The sequence below is a fragment of the Fusarium poae genome, chromosome 3, assembly GCF_019609905.1.
Source record: "Fusarium poae strain DAOMC 252244 chromosome 3, whole genome shotgun sequence".
In the NCBI taxonomy this organism is placed as follows: Eukaryota; Fungi; Ascomycota; class Sordariomycetes; order Hypocreales; family Nectriaceae; genus Fusarium; species Fusarium poae.
This window is the reverse complement of record NC_058401.1, coordinates 2,253,642-2,275,143: the sequence shown is the minus strand read 5'-3', so window position 1 is coordinate 2,275,143 and position 21,502 is coordinate 2,253,642. Positions and strand designations below refer to the sequence as shown.

The 21,502-nt window shown below is 49.3% G+C and overlaps 8 protein-coding genes across 8 annotated transcripts; 5 read left to right on the top strand and 3 right to left on the bottom strand.

Moving 5' to 3' along the window:
• Nucleotides 1-1,191: 1,191 nt before the first annotated feature.
• FPOAC1_008156 (uncharacterized protein) lies at nt 1,192-2,765 on the top strand (the record flags this gene model as incomplete). The annotated part of the gene is made up of 2 exons (XM_044852601.1): nt 1,192-2,041; nt 2,107-2,765. 2 exons carry the CDS (start codon nt 1,192-1,194, stop codon nt 2,763-2,765), a joined length of 1,509 nt encoding a protein of 502 aa, XP_044705271.1.
• Nucleotides 2,766-3,694: 929 nt separating this feature from the next.
• Nucleotides 3,695-6,981, top strand: FPOAC1_008155 (uncharacterized protein; the record flags this gene model as incomplete). The annotated part of the gene is made up of 4 exons (XM_044852600.1): nt 3,695-3,751; nt 3,791-3,797; nt 5,233-5,681; nt 5,734-6,981. The coding sequence occupies 4 exons, from the start codon at nt 3,695-3,697 to the stop codon at nt 6,979-6,981; spliced, it is 1,761 nt and encodes a 586-aa protein (XP_044705270.1).
• A 51-nt stretch (nt 6,982-7,032) lies between these two features.
• Nucleotides 7,033-7,971, bottom strand: CWC15 (complexed with cef1p; the record flags this gene model as incomplete). The annotated part of the gene is made up of 4 exons (XM_044852599.1): nt 7,033-7,086; nt 7,206-7,379; nt 7,436-7,891; nt 7,939-7,971. The coding sequence occupies 4 exons, from the start codon at nt 7,969-7,971 to the stop codon at nt 7,033-7,035; spliced, it is 717 nt and encodes a 238-aa protein (XP_044705269.1).
• A 238-nt stretch (nt 7,972-8,209) lies between these two features.
• On the top strand, nt 8,210-9,143 carry FPOAC1_008153 (uncharacterized protein; the record flags this gene model as incomplete). The annotated part of the gene is made up of 2 exons (XM_044852598.1): nt 8,210-8,373; nt 8,426-9,143. 2 exons carry the CDS (start codon nt 8,210-8,212, stop codon nt 9,141-9,143), a joined length of 882 nt encoding a protein of 293 aa, XP_044705268.1.
• A 236-nt stretch (nt 9,144-9,379) lies between these two features.
• FPOAC1_008152 (uncharacterized protein) lies at nt 9,380-10,087 on the bottom strand (the record flags this gene model as incomplete). The annotated part of the gene is made up of 2 exons (XM_044852597.1): nt 9,380-9,972; nt 10,039-10,087. The coding sequence occupies 2 exons, from the start codon at nt 10,085-10,087 to the stop codon at nt 9,380-9,382; spliced, it is 642 nt and encodes a 213-aa protein (XP_044705267.1).
• Nucleotides 10,088-11,210: 1,123 nt separating this feature from the next.
• Nucleotides 11,211-13,381, top strand: FPOAC1_008151 (uncharacterized protein; the record flags this gene model as incomplete). Its single annotated transcript, XM_044852596.1, has 5 exons — nt 11,211-11,253; nt 11,315-11,350; nt 11,418-11,564; nt 11,623-12,279; nt 12,330-13,381. The coding sequence occupies 5 exons, from the start codon at nt 11,211-11,213 to the stop codon at nt 13,379-13,381; spliced, it is 1,935 nt and encodes a 644-aa protein (XP_044705266.1).
• A 527-nt stretch (nt 13,382-13,908) lies between these two features.
• On the bottom strand, nt 13,909-18,756 carry EAF1 (chromatin modification- protein VID21; the record flags this gene model as incomplete). The annotated part of the gene is made up of 4 exons (XM_044852595.1): nt 13,909-15,081; nt 15,136-18,373; nt 18,465-18,617; nt 18,695-18,756. 4 exons carry the CDS (start codon nt 18,754-18,756, stop codon nt 13,909-13,911), a joined length of 4,626 nt encoding a protein of 1,541 aa, XP_044705265.1.
• A 1,426-nt stretch (nt 18,757-20,182) lies between these two features.
• FPOAC1_008149 (uncharacterized protein) lies at nt 20,183-21,244 on the top strand (the record flags this gene model as incomplete). Its single annotated transcript, XM_044852594.1, has 1 exon — nt 20,183-21,244. One exon carries the CDS (start codon nt 20,183-20,185, stop codon nt 21,242-21,244), a length of 1,062 nt encoding a protein of 353 aa, XP_044705264.1.
• Nucleotides 21,245-21,502: the final 258 nt, after the last annotated feature.

Sequence of the window (21,502 nt, the reverse complement as noted above, 5' to 3'; positions counted from 1 at the left end):
GAGAAGTGGTTATTATTACGAGTGGTGAATGGCTTCACTGTATTGCAGGTTTAGTGACAGGGATTGATTATTCTTAGCCAAAGAGCGCGTCATTGGTTTCAGGGACGTTTCTCAGCCTTGCTATGGACTAGAACGAATCCATGTGGCTTAGGAGGAGTCAATTCCTCCCCCACATTCCGAGCGAGACCTAGTAGTAATTATAGAGTCAGTTCTGGTAATTCGTAGTACGTTTTTCAAATACAAAAAACCAGAAAGGTCAACTGGATTATCTCAATGGAAGTATTAATACCTGTCAGAAAGAATACAAAGAGCGGAGCTTGAACAACAGACACAGTCTATACGATGTACCTCAGCTCCAAGAAACTTGGTAATCGATAGACTAGGACCTGACTAAAGATCTACCTCAGCGGTCAAGGGCAATTCCGGAGACCGGAACGTTGGGAAGCCATATCAGGCGAGAGTGTCGTAGATAGTGGGTTCACTTTACTATAGGTACTTGACTTCACCTTTGTCTTGTCTCAATAGCTCTTTCTTTCTCTAACAATTACCGCAATTAACTTTTTTATCAATCAGTGGAGCTAAAGCTACCTATGAGCTGTCTAATCTGATCATCTTGATAATCTTGTTTCTGTTATTTCTTCCTTGTTTCCATCCAACCTTACCTCAATTTGTTTAATTCAATTGACTGATCAAATACCCCGAGTTATTTGATCCGCATTCGACCGAGCCATATCGGCGTATTGAACCAATTCCGAAACTTGAAACTCCGTTAACGGGCATAACGTCAACAACAGCAGCACCAATTCTATATTGTCTCTCCTTTCCTTTCTTTTTTCCCCCAACTGTTCAACGCAACGACGCAACGATTTATACATTTTACACGCAATCAATTATCCACTGGAATCCGGCTGTTCTCCCACTTTACGGACATCCTCCAATCTCGGATATATGTGTCTCCCGCAGGCCGGGCGTCCCATGGGCCCAGGCGTAGGCGTAGGCGTAGGCGTAGGTGTAGGCGCAAGCATAGGCGGAAATATAGGAGGAGTGGTAGTGGGAGTGACGTCGCCAATAGCCACAGCGCAATGTCGCAGCGCTCACAATACTAGCTGTCGCAGTCGTGGCTTTGCCTCGTGGGGACATGCAAGACACCCTAATGTCCATGTCTCTCCTCCAAATACATGTCGTGGCCAGATGCTTCTTCTGCGTTCAAATACTGGCCCTCGCCCTCTCCACGTCGCTTGTCCTCGCCGTTTACGCGCTTCCATCTTTGCTGCACTATCAACTTGTGCATACCTGGCAGCCTCGTCTAAGCTTTCGACCCACCACCAGGCTTCGCCAAATACCATCTCCTTCGCTCGCCCTTCAACAAACTCTCTACCGCATTTAGCATCTTTTCGCACCAGACTTCAATCAACACCATCTCTTGTTGAAGCTTCAATGTCCCAGATACGATCGCATACCGACTCTGGTCGCGACCAGAAAGATGGTCACAAACATAGCCACAGCCATGATCACAGCCATGGCATTCTAGGGGGTCACCATCACCATCACGACAACGCCTACCTAACATCAGGCAACAAGGATGACCCGGGCGTCCGCATCACTCGTCTCGGGCTGGTCTCCAACTTGGGTATGGCAATTGCCAAATTTGCTGGTGGATATGCTTTCAACTCCAAAGCTATGACTGCAGACGCTTGGCACAGCATCACCGATCTTGCATCTGATATTTTGACGCTCGCTACGGTTACATGGAGTCTGAAGCCACCAACAGACAAGTTCCCTATGGGCTTTGGCAAAGTCGAGAGTTTGGGTTCATTGGGTGTTTCAAGCATGTTGTTAATGGGAGGTCTATACATGGGCTGGGACAGCGGCATCAGTCTCTACGGTCACTTTTACCCGGAAGCAGCACATGGTATCCTCGAACACGTCGGACACGGCCATAGCCATTCTCACGGAGCTGCGGCACTTGGTATTCCAAGCATGCACGCAGCTTGGCTCGCTGCAGGAACAATCCTGATCAAGGAATGGTTATATCATGCTAGTAAGTTTTCTCCAGTCACGATATCAATGATGAAGTACCGAAGAACGTCAACTGACAAATCGCAGCAATGAAGGTTGCACGTGAACGCAGATCTTCGGTTCTAGCATCGAATGCTATTCACCATAGAGTTGACAGTTTGACGGGCTTTGTCACTTTGGCTGCCATCATAGGAGCCAATATGATGGAGAACGCGGCGTGGCTGGACCCCGTCGGTGGTCTACTCATCTCGATCATGGTTATTCAAGCTGGAGCCGGAAATACTGTTTCTGCTTTCCGTGAACTGGCCGATCAAAGTATTGATGATGATATCAAGTCTTCGGTATCAAAACATGCACACAAGGCGTTGAAAAATGTGGCAGAAGGGCACGAGGTTGCCCTCCGCGAAGTGAGCGGTATCAAGTCGGGCCAGAATTATCTTGTGGATCTTGAGATGACAGTGCCTGGAGCATGGTCCGTCGATACAACACAGCAGGTCGAGGATGCAGTACGGACACAAGTAGGAGGCAAGGTGCGCGGTGTGCGAAGGGTTCGTATCCGGTTCTCGCCAAAGGAGGCACCTTCCAAGGCCAAGTTTGATGACTTCATTCCTGGTACCGTGATTCTGCCCCCAGAGACAGAGGAGGATGCGTCTGAAGCAGAATCGGACCACGATCACAGCCACGACCTGAAATCAAACGGCAACCAAGACCATGGCGATGGCCTCCGGAACAGGAACAGACATTAGAGTGGAAGAAGCATAACGAAAAATCGACCCTCCACTCAATGTTGATGGTTATTACCTTTGCTCTTCTGGCACGTGAAGGTCAACCCTGTTAGCGATCAGGGGCTAGCTTCGCTTGGGAGTTGAGCTGCGGGCCGGTGGAGTCTGGCCAGATGAGCTGAACTGATGAGCGACTAGTCAAGGTGCATGAGACGCGAATCCAGCAGTAACTGGTAGCTGTTTACCTAACGAGTGAACAACATCAACAGTATATGTCTGTTCACGCCTCTTTTCTTGTTCTTCTTGCGGAATTAGAGATTTCTGCTGCAGCAGAAATTGACCTAGAATGGCAGAGGAATGCATGAGAAACATTATAGACACTGGAAGAGAAGGGCACAAGGAAAACATTTTAGAAGCTATACAACATGGATGGAGCAATTAAGGAATACCCGGACAAGACAGCCAATTGAATTTGGCTGATGTTGCCTATTCAAAGTTTGGAGAAAAGTAATATGCATGTCATTGTGGTGTTGAGTTTAGACGCGCCCCAAACAGGAGTTAGGGAACTACTCTATATATAGGTGTAGATAAAAACAACAAGACTGAGAATACTAAATAATGAAAAGAAACGAATGCTTTATATCAACAGATCCGAGTGAACCCATACCGTTGAGCCTTGGGGGTGTATTGTCAAGTGTCTGACTACAGCTTGTGCATCCAGCTTATACGGAGACAGTATATATGTCTATGTTTGCCTGGACGAACAATTCTCTATCCCAGCTGACATACCTCCACGTTGTTGAGGAATTAATTATCCTGTACCTGAATTGGCCTTTGCTACACTACTGTACAAACTGTCGTTACAAGCGCTCGTTGCCCATTGGCGCTTCGCTGGGTCTTTAAGGTCACGGGTCTTATTGGCCGGGATATAAGAGACGGGGGTGAAGTTTAAGATGGTTCTTGAAAAGTTTAGGCTAAATGCGAACAGAACGCTGGGACTGATGAAGAGAGTGAGTACATTGAAGAGTCCTAACTCACAAAACGGATAGCAGACTGGTGAGATGTCCTCTAGGTAATTAGTCCTGCAACTCAAAAGTTGGATAAGAATGTCGATCAGTAGGGAGTCGCCTTGGCATTGGTGTCTCTCCGCGTTTGTTGACATATCATGTGCAATACTTCTTTACTGTTTTCCAAAATAACTTGTTCATCGACAGTTGTCTGTTCCACACATTCCTCGGCCTGATCCGTATCGTGACTTGCCTCAATGGCTGTATCTGTCGTGTTGAGTGTCATAAGGTCGATGATATTCCCTTCTATACACGCCCCTCCTTAGTCCCCAGGCTGCCATTTTATCGAGCCTCCAGGGTTCGAAAAACTGGGGTTGGTTTGGCGGGACATGACATTGCCAGATTGCCAATTGCAAAAGCTTTACATACAGAGCACTTGTAGCGGAGACGAAACCCCACGTTGATATGGATGATGGAAACCAAGAGAACGTCTCCATCTTTTTTCTTCCTAAAGAAAAAAAGACTACGTAGTTGCAAATTGATCAAGATGTTATGATAGATAGCGTTAATGGCCAAGGTAGTAGTTACGGCTGTCAGTATTCTCTAGAACAAATGCTTGATAAAAAGAATCTGTTGAAATAGAGTATAAAATGTCAGGACACGGACATACACTCCCGGACATGTAATTACGCTCATATGACCTCTGAGCCCAGTATTGCCGTGTTCTTATTTTTGGCTTTGGATAAATTGGACAAAGAGAAAAGAAGAGTACGAATAAATCCAGCCATTTTTATAATAGTGTTGCGTGTTTAAACTTGGGCCTTCTCACACGAGTCTGGATACCCATTACTATATTCACACCTCAGATTGCCATCTGAAGTTTTCTGATGCATGTTACCCACTGAAGACACTCTTTTAGTGTGTCTATCTCTCATTCTTCCTTGCTGGGTTGACGGTGGCGGTCTAACATGATGCAGTTACCGGCAGTGAAGCATCTATTGTAGTATACCTTACCTCAGCTAAGGCAAGGTACGACAGTATAAAGCCCAGCTCGTGGCTTTTTTTTCTGGTGTTTTCTTCAGTCTCACTCAACTCAATCCTACAACTTACACACTTGGTCACTCATTGGTCCTTGTATAACCAACTGTACCTTTATAAATTTACAGTGCAGAACCTCTAATCTTTACGGGGCCTGCCATTGACATCCCCTGTCGTCATAACTGCTACCATCGACGTCGCTGTGGTGGGCGCTCTTGGATAGTTTCCTATCTCTCAATATCTTGACTGTTTTCATACCTGCCACTTTATCAACTTGAACCAACTCACAATGCCTTCCCTCGCTCGAGACAACACTACAGACAAGTCTGCCGACTTCAAGCCTCTATACCTCGGCTTTGATCTGTCGACGCAGCAGCTAAAAGGCATGTCAAATAAGCGATCCTCAACAACACATTTCCAGTGCAACTAGCTGACAGCATTTCCAGCTCTCGTCGTCGACTCAGACTTAAAAGTCATTGGTGAAGCCAAGGTCGATTTTGACAAGGACTTTGGCCACAAATATGGCATCAAGAAAGGTGTACATGTCTACGAGAAGACAGGCGAGGTCTATGCACCCGTCGCCATGTGGATGGAGTCGGTAGACCTCGTTCTTGACCGATTGGCTGAAGCTATGTCTGTCCCCCTTTCTCACATTCGTGGTATCAGTGGCTCTTGTCAGCAACATGGCAGTGTCTTTTGGAATGGCAACGCCTACGAGGTCCTTCACCACCTTGACCCTCGTCTTCCCTTGGTGGTCCAGCTGCCGCAGGCACTCTCGCACCAGTGGTCGCCCAACTGGCAGGATCAGAGCACCCAGGCTGAATGTGATGCATTTGATGCTGCGCTTGGCGGCCGCCAGAAGCTTGCAGAGGTTACCGGAAGCGGTGCCCACCACGTATGTTAAGCCCCGGGTAATACATCAGAAGCAATACTAACATGTATCTCAGCGTTTTACCGGAACCCAAATCATGCGTCTTAAGAAGGATCTCCCAGATATGTACGCAAAGACTGCTCACATTTCTCTCGTCTCTTCGTGGCTCGCATCCGTCTTCCTCGGTGCCATTGCTCCCATGGATGTCAGCGATGTCTGCGGCATGAACTTGTGGGACATGTCTCGCCAGACATTCAGTGAGCCTCTTCTCGAGCTTGCTGCTGGCAGTAAGCGTGATGCCCTGAATCTGAAGAAGAAGCTCGGCGAGCCTTGTCTGGATGGCGCTGCTGTTCTGGGTTCTATCTCACCCTATTTCGTGGACCGCCATGGCTTCCATCCCGATTGCCAGATCACACCCTTCACCGGCGACAACCCTGGAACTATTCTAGCTCTCCCCCTCCGACCCTTGGACGCTATTGTTTCGCTGGGTACCTCCACAACCTTCCTCATGAACACACCCAAGTATAAGCCTGATGGTGCTTACCACTTCTTCAACCACCCTACAACCGATGGTCACTACATGTTTATGCTTTGCTACAAGAACGGAGGTCTGGCGCGTGAGCGAGTTCGAGACCAACTCCCTAAGCCTGAGAATGGCCCCACTGGATGGGAGAACTTCAACAAGGCTATTGAGAGTACTCCCGCCCTCGGTGCTGCGAAAGATGACGACAGGCGCAAGCTGGGCCTGTACTTCTACCTCACTGAGGTGGTGCCAAATATCCGTGCTGGCACTTGGCGATACTCATGTGAGCCCGATGGCTCCGACCTTCAAGAGGTAAAGGACGGCTGGGATAAGGAGACTGATGCTCGAGTCATTGTCGAGTCTCAGGCTCTCTCCATGCGTCTGCGCTCTCAGAACCTTGTCGAAAGCACTCGACCTGGCCTACCTGCCCAGCCCCGTCGTATTTACCTTGTTGGAGGTGGTTCTCTAAACCCAGCCATTGCTCGGGTTATTGGAGAATCCCTTGGTGGCAGCGACGGCGTTTACAAACTCGACGTTGGCGGCAACGCTTGCGCCCTGGGCGGAGCCTACAAAGCTCTGTGGGCTCTTGAGTGTCAGCCAAACGAGACCTTTGACGAACTCATCGGCAAGCGATGGACCGAAGAGGGTAACATCCAACGAATTGATGAGGGTTATCGCGAGGGAGTGTACCAAAAGTACGGCAACGTACTCGGAGCCTTTGAGGGCCTGGAGAAAAAGATTCTCGCCGAGCAAGCTGCAGGTTCAGATAACGGACAAAAGGATGTGCAGGCAAGCGGTTGATTTATTTCCAGGGTATCTAATGTCTAAAAAGGAAGAGTTTGTCTAATATCATTATCTAACGTACTTGCTCATGAAGCGTCTGTGGAAGTCGGAACGGAGGAGATCCTAGAGTTCGGGTTAGCGAATGTCGTCTTTTTACAACGAACCTCCAAGTAAGAAGGGAGAATGCATATAGAAGCTGGCAAGATGCTATGCAAAAATAGAACAAATAAAAAAATACTTACGTTTACGAACTCCTTCTTTTTGCCCTTGTCCTCTGTGCCACGAGCTTGGTTCTTGAAGACCACATCGTCGTCCCAGCGGCGCTTCATGTTGAAATCTTGCTTGTTCAGGAGAGGATTTCCGAGAGCAATGTTTCGTTCTCGAGCATCTTGTTCTTCTTTGAGTCGCTCTGCCTCCTGCGGTGTGTGTTAGTCCCAAACCTGTGTAATATTGAATGATCGCGTAAACATACCTCTTTCTTCTTCCTTTCCTCTCGCTCTTTTCGCACACGATCAAGTTCTCTTTGCAGTTCCGCATCAGAGTCATCATCGCTATCGTCGTCGTCGTCGCTGTCCTCCTCGTCCTCCTCACTGTCATCATCGGCATCAATATCTCTTGTCTCTGCTAATATCCGTCGTCTTTTCGCTTCTAGATCCTCCCCCTCTCCATCAGTGGTTGAAAGCGCTCGTTTGGCACCACCAGAAACGCTGGTCTCGTCGTCCTCGTCGGCATCGTCAATCAGAGCAGGGGCGCCGTTCTTCTTGGTGAAATGGGCGGCTTCAGCGGCGAGAAGCTCGGCAGCGAGGTCACGAGTAGGATTTTCGTCGGCATCACCACCTTGACCAGCCTGACGATACTTCAGTTGAGTATGGGCTGGTAGAAGACGTTGATGGTAGGCTGGGCCTCGGAGGGCTTCTTTGCCACGAGCCTACAAAAGTTAGCATGCGCCTGTATTGATAGAACAAATTCACGGACCGGATCAAACGTAGGTCTGTGAGCGGTAGTCATGGCGACAATTCCTCGATCTTTTGTATTTAAAGAATTGTAGTTTTACTGTTGATACAAAGTCTGGGAAACTGCCGACGCGAGGCGTAACTTGCTCTGGAAACAGACGTGCCGGCCGTAAGTGGCGATTCACCGCCCGGCAGAATTTATTCAATGTTTGTCTCTGTCTATCACGCTTTAGCACTCTATATACACAGCATTGGTTTTCACGACATTTTTTACATAGAATTAACATCCAGCCATGCCGCGTGAAGCCGAGCCCTCTCTTTCTGAGAAGACGTTCCTCACCCAAGCCCTGAACGAGGGTTTGCGGTTAGATGGGCGCAAATTCGACGAATTCCGACCTCTTGAGCTCACATTTGGAGATGAGTATGGAGTGGCAGAGGTGAAATATGGAAAAACAAGGTAAAACAAAACTCGTCAAGGAAATTCAAACAGACATTGACTTATTTCTCAGCGTACTAGCCAAGGTTTCAGCCGAGGTGACTGTGCCATACACAGACCGTCCTTTTGACGGAGTTTTTACAATCACATCAGAACTCAGCCCCATGGTCGCACCTTCATATGAGGTCAACCGCCCTTCACTCGAGGAGATTCTTCTTTCAAGGCTTCTTGAAAAGACAGTTAGGAGATCGGGTGCCCTGGATACCGAATCACTATGTCTCATCGCCGGTAAAAAGTGCTGGTCTATCCGAGTTGATCTCCATGTTCTCGCCCACGATGGCAACCTTACAGATGCTGCCTGCGTGGCCGTCATTGCAGCCCTTCGACATTTCCGCAAGCCTGATTCAAGCATCGAAGGAGAAGTCCTTACTGTTTACACACCTGCCGAGAGAGAGCCTGTGCCTCTGAGCTGGCTTCATTCCCCATTCTGCGTCACGTACAGTTTCTTTGGCGAGGACGGAAGCCAAGTTCTTGTCGACACCACCTGGCTTGAGGAGCAAATGCGTGTTTCTCACTGCACATACAGTCTCAACAAGCACGGCGAGATTTGCCAGATTGCCAAGCTAGGAGGAGACGCCCTGGATGCGCCGCTATTCATCCAGTGCGCCCAGGGTGCGCTCAACCGATCTAAGGATCTTTCAAACATTGTGGATAACAAGCTTGCCGAGGATGCAAAGCGAAGGGACAAGGGAGGGCTCCTGGCAGAGTTGACGGCTGAGAACGATGGGTGACGCTAACACTTACAACTCAATGCCGATGAAAAGCAATAAGAATAAGGAAAATAAAAACCATGATACCCCGAACATAGATTACCATGTGCTTCCCATGCCTGAATATTGATAGAAGTGATTCACTGATGCTCAAACCAACACCCAGTACAATACGCCAGCCAGACCGGTCTATTCCAGTCTTTGTCATCGCTCATAAAACGCATTAATTGCACAAAATAACCCTCAAGATCGATAAGCTACCGCATAACGGGCGGCCGAGACTCCTTGTTCCATTGCACTCGTGTCCTCACCCATTCGATAGCTTCTCGAACTCCGTCGCCTGTCAGGGCACTCAGAGCCAGCACACGTGAGTCGCGAACAGCAGACCCTTTGTCTCCCTCCATAACCTTCTTGACCAAGCCTTCCTTGATGCGTATTGTTTCAACACAGTCCTCACGATCTTGCTTGTTGGCCAGAATGAGAAGGGGTACGCCTTCGGTCTCTGTGTGCTGTAGAACGTCTTCGAGGACAAGACGACACTCCTCCAGCCTGCTCAGGTTCTCGTCGTGCTCAATGTTGCCGTCGCCGATATCGGTGCTGTCGATTATAAATACTATCGCATGGCAACTCGTGTAGTAGCTCTCCCAAAGCTTGCGCAGGGAGTGCTGTCCGCCTACGTCCCATAACTTCAGGTACATGTCCTGCAACGGTATTGTTGAGACATTCTGACCAACGGTAGGCACTGTCTTGAGTTTCGGATCGGGTCTATTCGGCAAGAACATTGACTTGACTTGTTCGTGAAAGGTTGTTTTGCCAGCATTGTCGAGGCCTAGAAGAATAACCGAATATTCTGGAAGGGAGATATTAGTATAGGCTAACTCACAAGAACAGAGAGGCGGTAGCTATTTTTACTAACCTTCTTTGCTCGTTGCATAGAGGTAGAGTCCTTTGGCAAGATGGTACATTGTTGTCGCGGAGTCTAGGCCTGGAGAATCGGAGCATCTGATGTGTATTTTGTATGTAAGAAGTGGATGCGACAGTGTGGCCGTTGAGTGAAGATGATACCTTGCAGCTCCAATGTGAAATGTGTAGTATGTACTAAGCTAAATGAGCCTCTGTCCTAGGTGGACGTGGTCTCTGTCGCGGGGGTTTGGTTCCTGGAAGATTTAGTGGATGGAGCCACTGAGGAGCCACTGAAGAGCCTCATTGAAGACGCCCTGTCCCCCGCCAACCGCCCTGGCCTGGGCACGGACAGCCGCCCGATGAGCCCCGCTGACTTGCATGGAGTTGCACAACCATTTGAGATCGAGTCCTTGTTTGAGATCACAGGACACAAGGTGGCGTTTATCCTATTCAGAGTCCTGTTGGGTTCTACCTACGGCTGGTTATTCGTTCTTTGTTCGTAGATCAGATAGGGGTTGGTTTGGGTTGTCTTGGTAGTAAATACATAGAGCATATATAGTATCTGAGGTAGACCCCCTTGACAAAAGACTCGCTTCAAAAAGGTATACATTAGTAGACAACGTCAATTATTGGGATGAAGCAAAAGCATTAGGTTGCAGATTGGTATTCATGGTAGGTAGGTAGTCTGTACTATGATGTTTGTCCATAACAAAGATTCCTCTTGTTGACTGTACCTAGGTAGGTAGGCATGAATAGTGATGAATAGCCAATCAGAGTATTGCTTTATTGAAAGCTGTTGCCTTTCATCTCCTGCGCCTATCTTGGTTACTTGGCCCACCTTAGCTTAGGTATTGGATCCAAGCTTCCTGGCAGACCATCGCATATTCCAATCATCCCTCCATCCTCTCTACCCAGATACAGGTACAGCATTATTTCTTCTGACACTTCCAAACTTATTCGCTGCCTGGACGTTGTCTCCATTTCTGTTTTCGCGTCATCACCAACTGTACGATCCGAATACTGCTTCTCTTGCGCCTTCGCCCCTTTGCGAATGTTCTCAGTATCGCATTTTACGAGGTTCGCGCAGGGAGTCTCCCACTTGATCTCGCATTAAGCGAAGCGATCGCGATATAATCTCCAACTTCCACGACTTTCGTCCATTCGAACACGGACGACTCTTTCGCAATGGCTTCGGCAAAACTGGTCGGAATGGGCTTTCAGCTCCTTAGTACGCTATATCCTAGTCCGACTCGACTCCCACGACATGAGGGCTGACGTATTGAACATAGAGCGAGCCACCGATGAAGAAGACACCGACCCCGAGGGTGTGTTTCCCCACGCAAGACATGGACGATTCGATACACCTTGAAATTTACTGACCATGACCTCCAGAGGGTGACTCTGCCCAGAAGGAACTGTTCGCAGCATGGGCGCTCTTCATCTCGATTATGTTGCTCATAGTCGCCTTCTTCACAAGCTACATGCTTCAGATGAAGAAAGTCACTGCCATACATGAAACGGTTATATCCATTTTTGCCGGTATGATTTGGAAATCCGTCATTATGCGATCCAATGCTTACACCCTCTCTTCTCATAGGAATGGTGGTTGGGCTTGTTCTTATGATCTTTGGAGGTGACTCCATTCGAACCATGATCAGCTTCGACTACCAGATCTTCTTCAATCTGCTGCTGCCGCCCATTATTCTGTCTTCAGGTTATGAGTTGCATCAAGCCAACTTCTTCCGGAATATCGGTACTATTTTGACATTCGCATTTGCTGGAACCTTCTTGTCGGCTGTTGTTATTGGCCTCATCCTGTACTTCTTCACCCTTATTCCTGGATCCCTGGAAATGTCCTTTGTCGATGCGATTTCAGTCGGCGCAACTCTCTCTGCTACCGACCCTGTCACCATTCTGGCCATTTTTAACGCTTACAAGGTCGATCCCAAGCTGTACACCATCATCTTTGGAGAATCCATCTTGAACGACGCCATTGCCATTGTCATTTTCGAAACTGCGCAAAAGTACAAAAAGGGCGAGGCTGCTGGACTAAGCATCATCAGTTTCTTCGAAGGTACAGGCATCTTCTTGCTGGTCTTCTTCTGCAGTTTGTTCATCGGCTTTCTTGTCGGTGTGGCAACGGCGCTTTTGCTCAAATTCACCTACCTCCGTAGGACCCCCAAGATTGAGAGCTGCTTGATGGTTTTGATTCCATACGCTACTTATTTCTTTTCTCATGGCCTTCACATGTCCGGTATGTTACCTCAAGTCAATCTCTCCACCCGTATTCTAATTTCTACGCAGGTATTGTGTCGTTACTTTTCTGTGGCATCACTCTCAAGCATTATGCCTACTTCAACATGTCGCGACGGACTCAGCTTACGACAAAGTTCATCTTTCAGATCTTGTCGCAATTGTCCGAGAACTTCATCTTCATTTACTTGGGACTAGCTCTGTTTACCGACAACCATCTTCAGTTCCAGCCTCCTCTCATTATTGTAACTATCCTGGCCGTTTGCGCTGCTAGATGGGTCGCCGTATTCCCCTTGTCCAAGGCTATTAACTGGTTCATCCGATACCGCGCCAGCAGACGAGGGCAGGAGGTTGGTGACGAGCTGCCCTACAACTACCAGGCCATGCTTTACTGGGCTGGTCTAAGAGGAGCTGTTGGTGTAGCTCTAGCTGCTTTGCTCACTGGCGAAAACTCCCCTGCACTCCGAGCCACTGTTCTAGTCGTGGTTGTGCTCACCGTTATCATTTTCGGAGGCACTACCGCTCGTATGCTTGAGATCCTTGGAATCCGTACTGGTGTTGTCGAAGAGGTTGACAGCGATGACGAATTCGATATCGAAACATTTGGAGGGGGCCTTCAAGTCAAGCGATCAGGAACAGGCATTGGTTACAATCCTCGCAGGAATGGTAGCGTCGCTCTCGGTAGCCTCGAAGCAGGCCAGTCTGCTAGTTATGTGTCTGGCGCTTCATCTCCGCACACGGGCGGCCGTCCTACAAGCAAAGTACGAAAGAACTCTATACCCGAGAGATCTGACCTACTTCGTCACAATGATGATTCAGACATTGGTAGTGACATTGACGTCTCCGATTTACCACCTCCAGCTCGTCGCTCGCCACTTCCACGCTCCAACACCGGTACACCATCTCGTGTTGACAGTGCATACGCGACTCCTATATCGGAAACGTCAGGAGGCCAGCCAATCACCGCATCCAATGCGATCCGGCAACTCTGGACCTCAGAGGACCCTGCCAGTGTATTCCACCATCTCGATGAGGACTTCATCAAGCCCAGGTTGCTTCTTCAAGGAGACAGTTCCAGAGGCGGCAACGGTGGACCTAGCTGAATGGGTGTATATAGTGAATGATGGAATTATGTGTTTCCCATTCCAAGTTGGGTGGGCTGTACAATCGATGTGCATGACCGGCGTTAGGTTTTAGTTGCATAGAAATATATTCATAATAGATATAAATGATTTGGTCTGGACGTTCATTCCGCCTTCGTCAACCAGGAATTGTGTCACATGAGTGTAAAGTGATTTGATTTGAATAAGGGGTGTTTTTAGTTGCCCTAAACGAGTAAGGACTTATGTGGCCATCTACTTAGTTTCATGCCTTTAACTACTATGATTAATGAATAATCTACAGATGCTCTCCAACTCATGCCTTCAAAACTTGACCCGCCCGTTGCTTCATACGCAGTTACGCAATCGTACAGCCAGAATCGTCATGTTTCCTCTTTCGCTCAAACGCTTTTCATGATAAGACAAACACCAATATGATCGCTCCCGATACACCAAGCCAAGCCAAACCCATAGTCCCAGAAACCCCAACAAGAAAACTGTGCAATTTCGCCAACTCGCCAACTCTTCCACTAGCCAGCCGAGGGTGTAGCGCTACCGCTTGCCTGTCTCTGTTGCTGCTGCTGCTGTGCTTGATGTTGTTGGACCTGTGCCTGAACCTGAGCTTGGACTTGTTGCTGAGGCTGCTGTTGTTTCGCCTGCACTTGCTGCTGCTGCTGAGATTGTTGCTGTTGGGGCTGATGTTGAGCTTGGTGAGGCTGCTGATGTTGTTGTCCGGGGCTACCCGCTGCTGCACTTGCTTGTTGCTGCTGTTGTTGTCGAAGTAGCGCGGCATATTGGTGAGGGCTAGTTGTGGCTGCAATACTTCCAGCAAGTCCGCCTTGACCAGCCGTGCCAGCAGCAGAGTTCATTGCAGAGCGTTGCGCCATCATGAGCCGTGTCAAATGTTCCGTTGCTAGTTGACGGGCCTGCTCAGAGGTAAGGCTGGGGTTTTTGGCGCGAAATTGTGCCTCAAGCTGGTTCAGTTGAGCCTGGATAGCTGGTGGGAGTTGCGGTTGCGGTCGTGGGGCTATTGAGCCTGCAGGGCCGGATGGCATATGGAGGCCGTTTGTCTGCGGTGAGCTAAGATTGCCCTGGTTGAACTGAGCCATCATCGCCTGCGCGTTATTAAGGAAACTCTGTTGATTCATTGGATTGCCGTTGATGCCGTTGATGCCGTTCACACCATTCATTGCGTTCCGCATCTGCGCAGGAGGACTTTGCTGGGCGCCTGCTGCCCCTTGACCAGGGGTGCCAGGACCTCCTTGAGCATGCATCTGTGCAGCCCGCTGCTGTTCAGATATACGTTGGGCACGAATCATCAAGCTAACATCAGGCGGAGGATTCGGCATGGGCATACGGTTGTGTTGCCCCTGCATTGCCTGTAATTGTGCTTGTTGCACACTACTCATCTGGTTCGGCGGCACAAGTCCACCAGCCATGTGAGCCGGGACACCTCCCATACCAGCAGCAGCAGGCGATTGCATGGGCATTCGTGGACGAGCTTGTCCTGCAGCGGCTGCAGCGGCGGCCGCAAGTTGGTTAGGGACATTAACACGGCCAACACCATTCATACCGTTGGCTGCTGCTGCGGCGGCGGCGGCAGCGGCAGCAGCTTGTGCCGAGTTCTGACCAGCCTGCACAGCTCCAGGAGTACCAGCAGCCATTTGGCCGGCTTGACTTTGAGCTCTGGCTTGCAAAACGGCCTGGGAGGATGTCAGCTTTATGCTTCCATTGGGCCGCGCGGCTGCGTTACTTACTCGTCTTTGAGCCTCTTGCCTTGACGCAAACTGCGCCATCTTTTCTGCCAGAGCTTGGTCTCTCTCGTAGCGGAGCCTGCTGTATTCTCCTGGTGTTTTTGTTGGGCGTTGTGATGTAGACTCATTGGTCTTTTTGTTGGCAGCATTCTGCGATGCCGTGTGTTGCTGCTTCTGCGCTGTTGTCTCCCGTTTCTTGGCCAGCTTGCGCATGGCATCAAGCATCGTGAGGTGTTTCTGGTTACGTCGCCTCTCCACTCTGACGGGAATAGATTGGGGTCTTCGTCGCCCAGGAGTGACTGCTCCATTGGCTTGGTTGACCTGCTGTGCCATCGCCTGGTTTTGCATGTTAATAAAATTTTGGGCTTGGTTAATGCGGCCCGTGTAGGCTTTGAAGTACTGTGTCTTTGACATGTCCGCTGGAAGTCCTTCCAGGTTGATCCACCTCTCGAAGCATTCCCAAGGAGTGCGTCTCTCTGCACCAGAGTTGAAAATGGATCTAGGTGCAAGTATACTCGAAATGAGGGACCAGTTATAAGAATGCTCCCGGACAAGGCTCCGAAGTTCATCGTCCTCAGCAATGGTCCATTGTGAGGGGCTGCGACATTCGAAGAAACTTTGAGAGGGCATAGGATACTCTGAAGGTGGCCGAAATTGATGGCCAACATATAAGCGATCCCGGATGTGCTTCATCTCAGGGTTAAATAAAGCAACCTCGTCGGTAGCTGATGGCAAGGGAAGACTGGGCGAGGAATCACTGCTCACAAAGCCAGCCTCACCCTCATCGTCAGAATCTTCGTTCTGATAATCGTATCGACTACGCTTTCTCGGTGGGCCATCTGAAACCAACTTCATGTGACCCTCGACATACTTGCTCAAGGGCAGAGCTGGTCGCCGCCAATGAGCATCGGGGTCCCATTCGGGCCCTGTAAGATCGAACTTGGGGACCTGAAGAGGTGCTCCAAACATAGGGAGCTCTTCCAAAAGCTGGTCTGCAGCGGCTGTTCGGCGTAGACCGAAAACGACATCCTCGTCATGAAGGTTGAATATGGCGGATGGAGCTATTGTCTCAGGGAAGTCTTCGGTAAGATCGTCCAGGTTGTCGATGGATTCGACATCCTCGCTGGCGACGAGATCAGGAGTAGAGTGGTTTGCACCCTCAACATCAATCATGTCGACATCGGTAGCCGGCTTAGGGTTGAGTGGGATCACAGTTTGGACTTGCAGCGCCTTCCGCTCCTTAGTGGTAGCTTCATGCCATTCTGCACAAGCATACGCGAGATTCTTGGCTACAGCTCTCTTCCATTTTCGTTCCTCTCGGAAATCTGTTCGCATCCATTTCATTTCTTGAAGCACGACATCCCAGTGAGACGGGGGACGAGTAGGCTCAGGGCAACGTTTGGGTTGCCGTAGAGACCATTTATCATGCTGCTGGAGATGGTAAACACGCCGCAAAACTTTACATGCTTGGTGGTCCTGGATGGCCAGATTGGCGTCCGGCGTCGTAACGGTCTTGTTGGCAGTGTACAGAATTTTCTCGATTGGCTGCATCCACGATGAACTACCGGCAAAGCCCTGGACAAAAAGAGGGGTGTAGTAGTCTTCGGTCGGAAGAATCGTGTCACGCTGACTGGGCACCATGGACTTTTCTTCGCCCTTCTTGGACTGCTTACCAAAAACAACCGTCGAAGGTTGGCTGCGGGAGCTCTGTCTTTGATGAGCGGAAATATGACGATGTCTCAGGGTCGGTGATTTAGGAGTAGATGTTAGAGGAGTCAGCTGATTGTTTGAGCTCTTGTTGGTAGAAATATGTTCCAGTGTCGGAGTTTGGCGAGGGGTCACGCCAACAATTTCACTGACAGACTTTGGACGCATTGCCCCAGACGAAACTCTAGTGACAGCACGCTCGACCTTCGGGGGCGAATCTTGAGGAACGGCCTCGACAGGTGCAATGGGCTCAGTTATATGCTGTAAAACGGGTGCAGACGGGCCATCATCGGCTGCATCTAACTTCTCGGGTGATATGTGCGCCCCGGTTTGACTTTCAGTACTTGCTTTAGGTTCAGGCGTATCCACGTCCATCTGTTCAGAGGCCTCCTCTTGACTGTCTGGAATTTCTTTACTGCCTGCAGCTTCTGCAGGTGCGCCAGTTGCTAACACGGGCTTCATATCAGTATCAAGTTTTTGCGGAGCATGCTTTTCCTCAGCCCCTCCGCTGACTGTGGGCGCAGCTTTGACAACCCTATCGTCAATACCCGACATCTTAATATCATCGGACACTGGCGCTGAAATAGCAGTGTCTGCTTCATGGCTAGTGCTCGCCGAGGCTAGTTCTGTGTCTGTCTCTGCTGCGACGCTCGATCGAATAGATTCTTGGAGGAGTTGGGCTTCGGCAGAGTCTGGGGGAGCTTCCAATACACGGTCTTGCAGTTCTTTAATTGAAGAAACTCGGACATCACCACTCTCCTGACTCTGATGATATTTGTCTGTGCCTCCCTCATGGGCGCCATCCTCGATCTTGTTCTGTTCTGCTGGCTCGACATACTGTGGCCCCTCATGCTCCGGACTTGTATCTGTGGAAGCATCGTCATGCACCGCGGGAGTCGTCGCACTTTGTGCTGTTGAACCAGGAGAAGATAATGCATCGGCGGGACGAGTAACATCGGTAGGCGGCTTTACTGTTGGAGAAACGCCTGTTACAGCAGAATCCACGATCCCCTGATTAGGCTTCGTTGACAAGGACGTTCCAGCTTCAATATGCTCGCCCTTCGTTCCGGATTCAAAGGTGACTTGAGGTTGACGCGGTACGGATGCGCCTTCGTTTGAATCGGCAGGGTTCTCTCCGTTTGCGATTGGATTCGTATTGGCCTCAGTAGGGGCAGGAATATCCCGAGAGGTTGTCGGTATCGGCTTTACAGTCGCATCGGTAGGTAGGAGCACAGATTGTGCGTTTGTGGCGGATGGGACAACGGTGCTGACGGTCGTGGCTGCCTCTGTTGAAATCTCGGGGGTCAAAGGTCTTGTTGAAGCAGCAGCATCATTGACTTTTGTAGGTAAGGATGCCCCATTAGACTGCTGTTCCTCCTGCGCATCCGTTACATGAGATTCGTTTGTATCCTCCGACGTTTGCTTCGGTGCGGATTCATTGGCAATAAATATTGACTTTGCGAGAGACTTCTTGAACACTTCTAGCGAGAAGTTTGGTCTTGTTGGGATGCTGGCTTCATTCAGTGTCTTGCTTCTATAGTGGCATTAGCATGTTACGGGCATTGACGGCACAATGCACGCGCAAATTTATTCTAAAAAGCGCGTGTTTGATTTATAGAACGTACTGGATGATATCGTTGGCTTGCAAAAATTGCCATTCGGCTGGTGTTGTGGTCGGCGCGTCGGGGTTGGTCAAAACTGGGTGCGGCAGACCCTCGGACTGTGTCGCAACAGCGAACAGTTCGCGAAGCTTTCGCTTCCGCGACGTCACAATTGAACTGAGGCAAGTTAGCACGCCGAAAGATATATCACCATGATCGGAAAAATCAGCTCTTTCGTATGAGCCCATACTGACCTGCACTCATTGCGCTTTGATTGAAGCAGCCTTGATAGATCGGCAGCTCCGACCTCAGTCATAGCATCGACGGCCGCGACATCCGTTTTGGGTTGAAACGGACGTTGCAAGAAATAATTTGGAGTCGCCTGAGATGAATGCACGAGTTTTTGACGATGAAAAAGGTGGTTGTGGATTGATTTTGGGGTGTCGATGTTGAGGGCGACGTCGCTGGAGGGCGTCAAATTTTCTGTCTCTGGGGAGACGATACCGTGGTGTTTGGTGGTTTGCAGCTCAAAGCGCTGAATGCAGTGGAGTTTAGTTGAAGCGCGGGCACATGGGGGACATTGAACGCTGGGGAAGGTATCGGAAGAGACTAGAGAGTGCGGGACTGGCGGTGGATTAGGGGGGGGCAATCAACCAGGCTTGCAGCAAATAGTGGGTGTAGCGCGAGTGGTGGGCAGGAGAAGTGAGGATCAAGGTTTGGGATAAGGCCAAGGTTTGTGGAAAACGAGATTCAAATTTCTGAACCAACATCTATTTTTTGCACTGTGCTAAAATTGTCCAACCGTAGCGCCAAGTGCGCGAGGACCATAGAAAGGGGTAGAAGGTTTTAAGACAGCACGGTATATCGCTGCACGTCAGGCACCGTGTCCAATACGCTCATATTTGCGTTTGGAACAGTCATTTAAATCCCCACCGCGTACATTAGACTACTGTATGTATCCTTTCTTAGGCTGTAACCTGTAAAAAAGCAGTGAAAGGGAAAATGCATGTTGAGTGTACTGAGCATAGACTATTATCTTTTAATCCTCTTGTATCCTGTCATCCATAAGATTGGATATTTTCTCTTACCTGATTCAAGCTTTCATCTAGGACTATCAATAACAAACAGTGTGCCACTTACTACCTTAGCACGAGAGGGAATCAGCTGCTAGTGCAGTCTACAAAACGTATGGTTTCCTTTAGGCATCCAGGTAAGTAAGTACCTACATATCCTAGTGGCCCGTTTTAGTTATGTGTACAGAAACTTCATTTCGTGATATTTCATATTATATAATTCCTTCAAATTCTCAAGAAACAAGTACTTATTTCCATGAAAGACTGATCCTCGTAACAATGAGCCTCACTTTGATTGTGCATTGACCGCTCGATCGGGGGTTGGTTCTTACCAAGGTACTTCCCGTGATTCAGCCACTCTCCAAGTGGATTCGGTGTAGCCACAATATGTGCGCCACAGAAGACTCCCGGCTGCCTGCTTCTGACGTCTTTCAAAATTTGGTGGTTCTTCACGATTTCTGAAGTCTGAAACCGACTTCTTCCCTCGCTTTGAAGCTTTGAGTTACAAAAAGGAGGGTCCAAGAACCAACCTTATTCTAACACGATATAGAAGCACTGCTCAGCAGCCCACTTCTTCTTCTTCCTTCAGCATACGTCTTTCAGAGTTAAATCCATCTCATCTGTCTCGGCATTCGCTGCATAAGAATTTATAAAAACGACTCGCCAAAAATGTCAGAACAAAACAGGCCAGCAGCGCCGCGGATAGCAATCAAGTTCGGTACTCCCTCGAGTAACAACAATCCAAAGAAGCTTGCAAAACCAAATCCGCCGTCGGCGCTAGGAAAGAGACCGCGACCACACGCTCTAGGAGGAGAATCTGATTCCGAAGACGACCATAATGACCACCGTGGACGACACGAAAAGATCACAGGATTCGGTGCGGAGGGCGCAGAAACTGAGCGCAAAGTGAAGGACCCAAGGACAGAGAAGAAAGACTACGTGATTGCTCGGCAAACCAACCGCGACTGGAGATCAGAGGCCAAAGCGCAGAGAAAGGGAAAGAATTTGCTTCCTGAGGAGGCTAGGGATCAGCAGGCCGGAACAACAGTCGAAACAGAGCCCGCGGATCAAGATAAGGGTTTAAAATGGGGTCTAACGATCAAGGAGAAAACCGAGGACGACAAACAGGATGCCGATCTAGATCCCGGCGATGCAAAGGCCGACAACCATGATAACGACCAGAAGCTACCTCCTAAACGTTCGGCAGACGATGAAGCTATCGATGCGCTATTAGGGAAGAAGGAGGAAGAGAACAAGGTTATCCATCCAACCGAAGAGGACGCTTACCGTCGCGACATCCAAGAAGCGGGTGAAGCATCTACTCTCGACGACTACGAATCCATGCCTGTGGAGGAGTTTGGCGCAGCTCTCCTACGAGGTATGGGTTGGGACGGCAAGTCTCGTGGTAAAGTAAAAGAAGTCAAGCGACGTCCTAAGGGGCTCGGTCTTGGTGCCAAGGAGCTCAAAGGGGAGGAGGACCTGGGCAAGTGGAATCAGAACGGGCAAAGGAACAAACGACCACGCCTAGACGAGTACCGCCGAGAGGAGAGTAAACGAAAGGATAGTCGTCGACATGAGGACAGTTATAAGCGCGAGCGCGAGCGTGAAAGGGATCGAGACAGCAGGCATGGGCACCGTGACCGCGACCGTGATCGCGACCGTGATCGAGACCGCGAAAGAAACAGAGACGGCCGACACCGAAGTCATCGAGACTATGATCGGCGACATTGAGGCAATCAAACCAGCATTAATACATGGGAACGGCGAAATAGTATTTTTATGGTAAGGGGCAACTTTGGCTTTGATAAACGCCCATTGCAACATCTCATATTACCTAGACTAGACATTCACAGGACACGAATTTCAATCCGCTAACGTGCAGAGTGGGTATTGATTTGAGTATTAACTATGCATTTTTAATTAAAAAACTATAATTACAGCCTAGGCCGCATGATTGGGGTATACGTATACTATTCCTTCAAAACAACA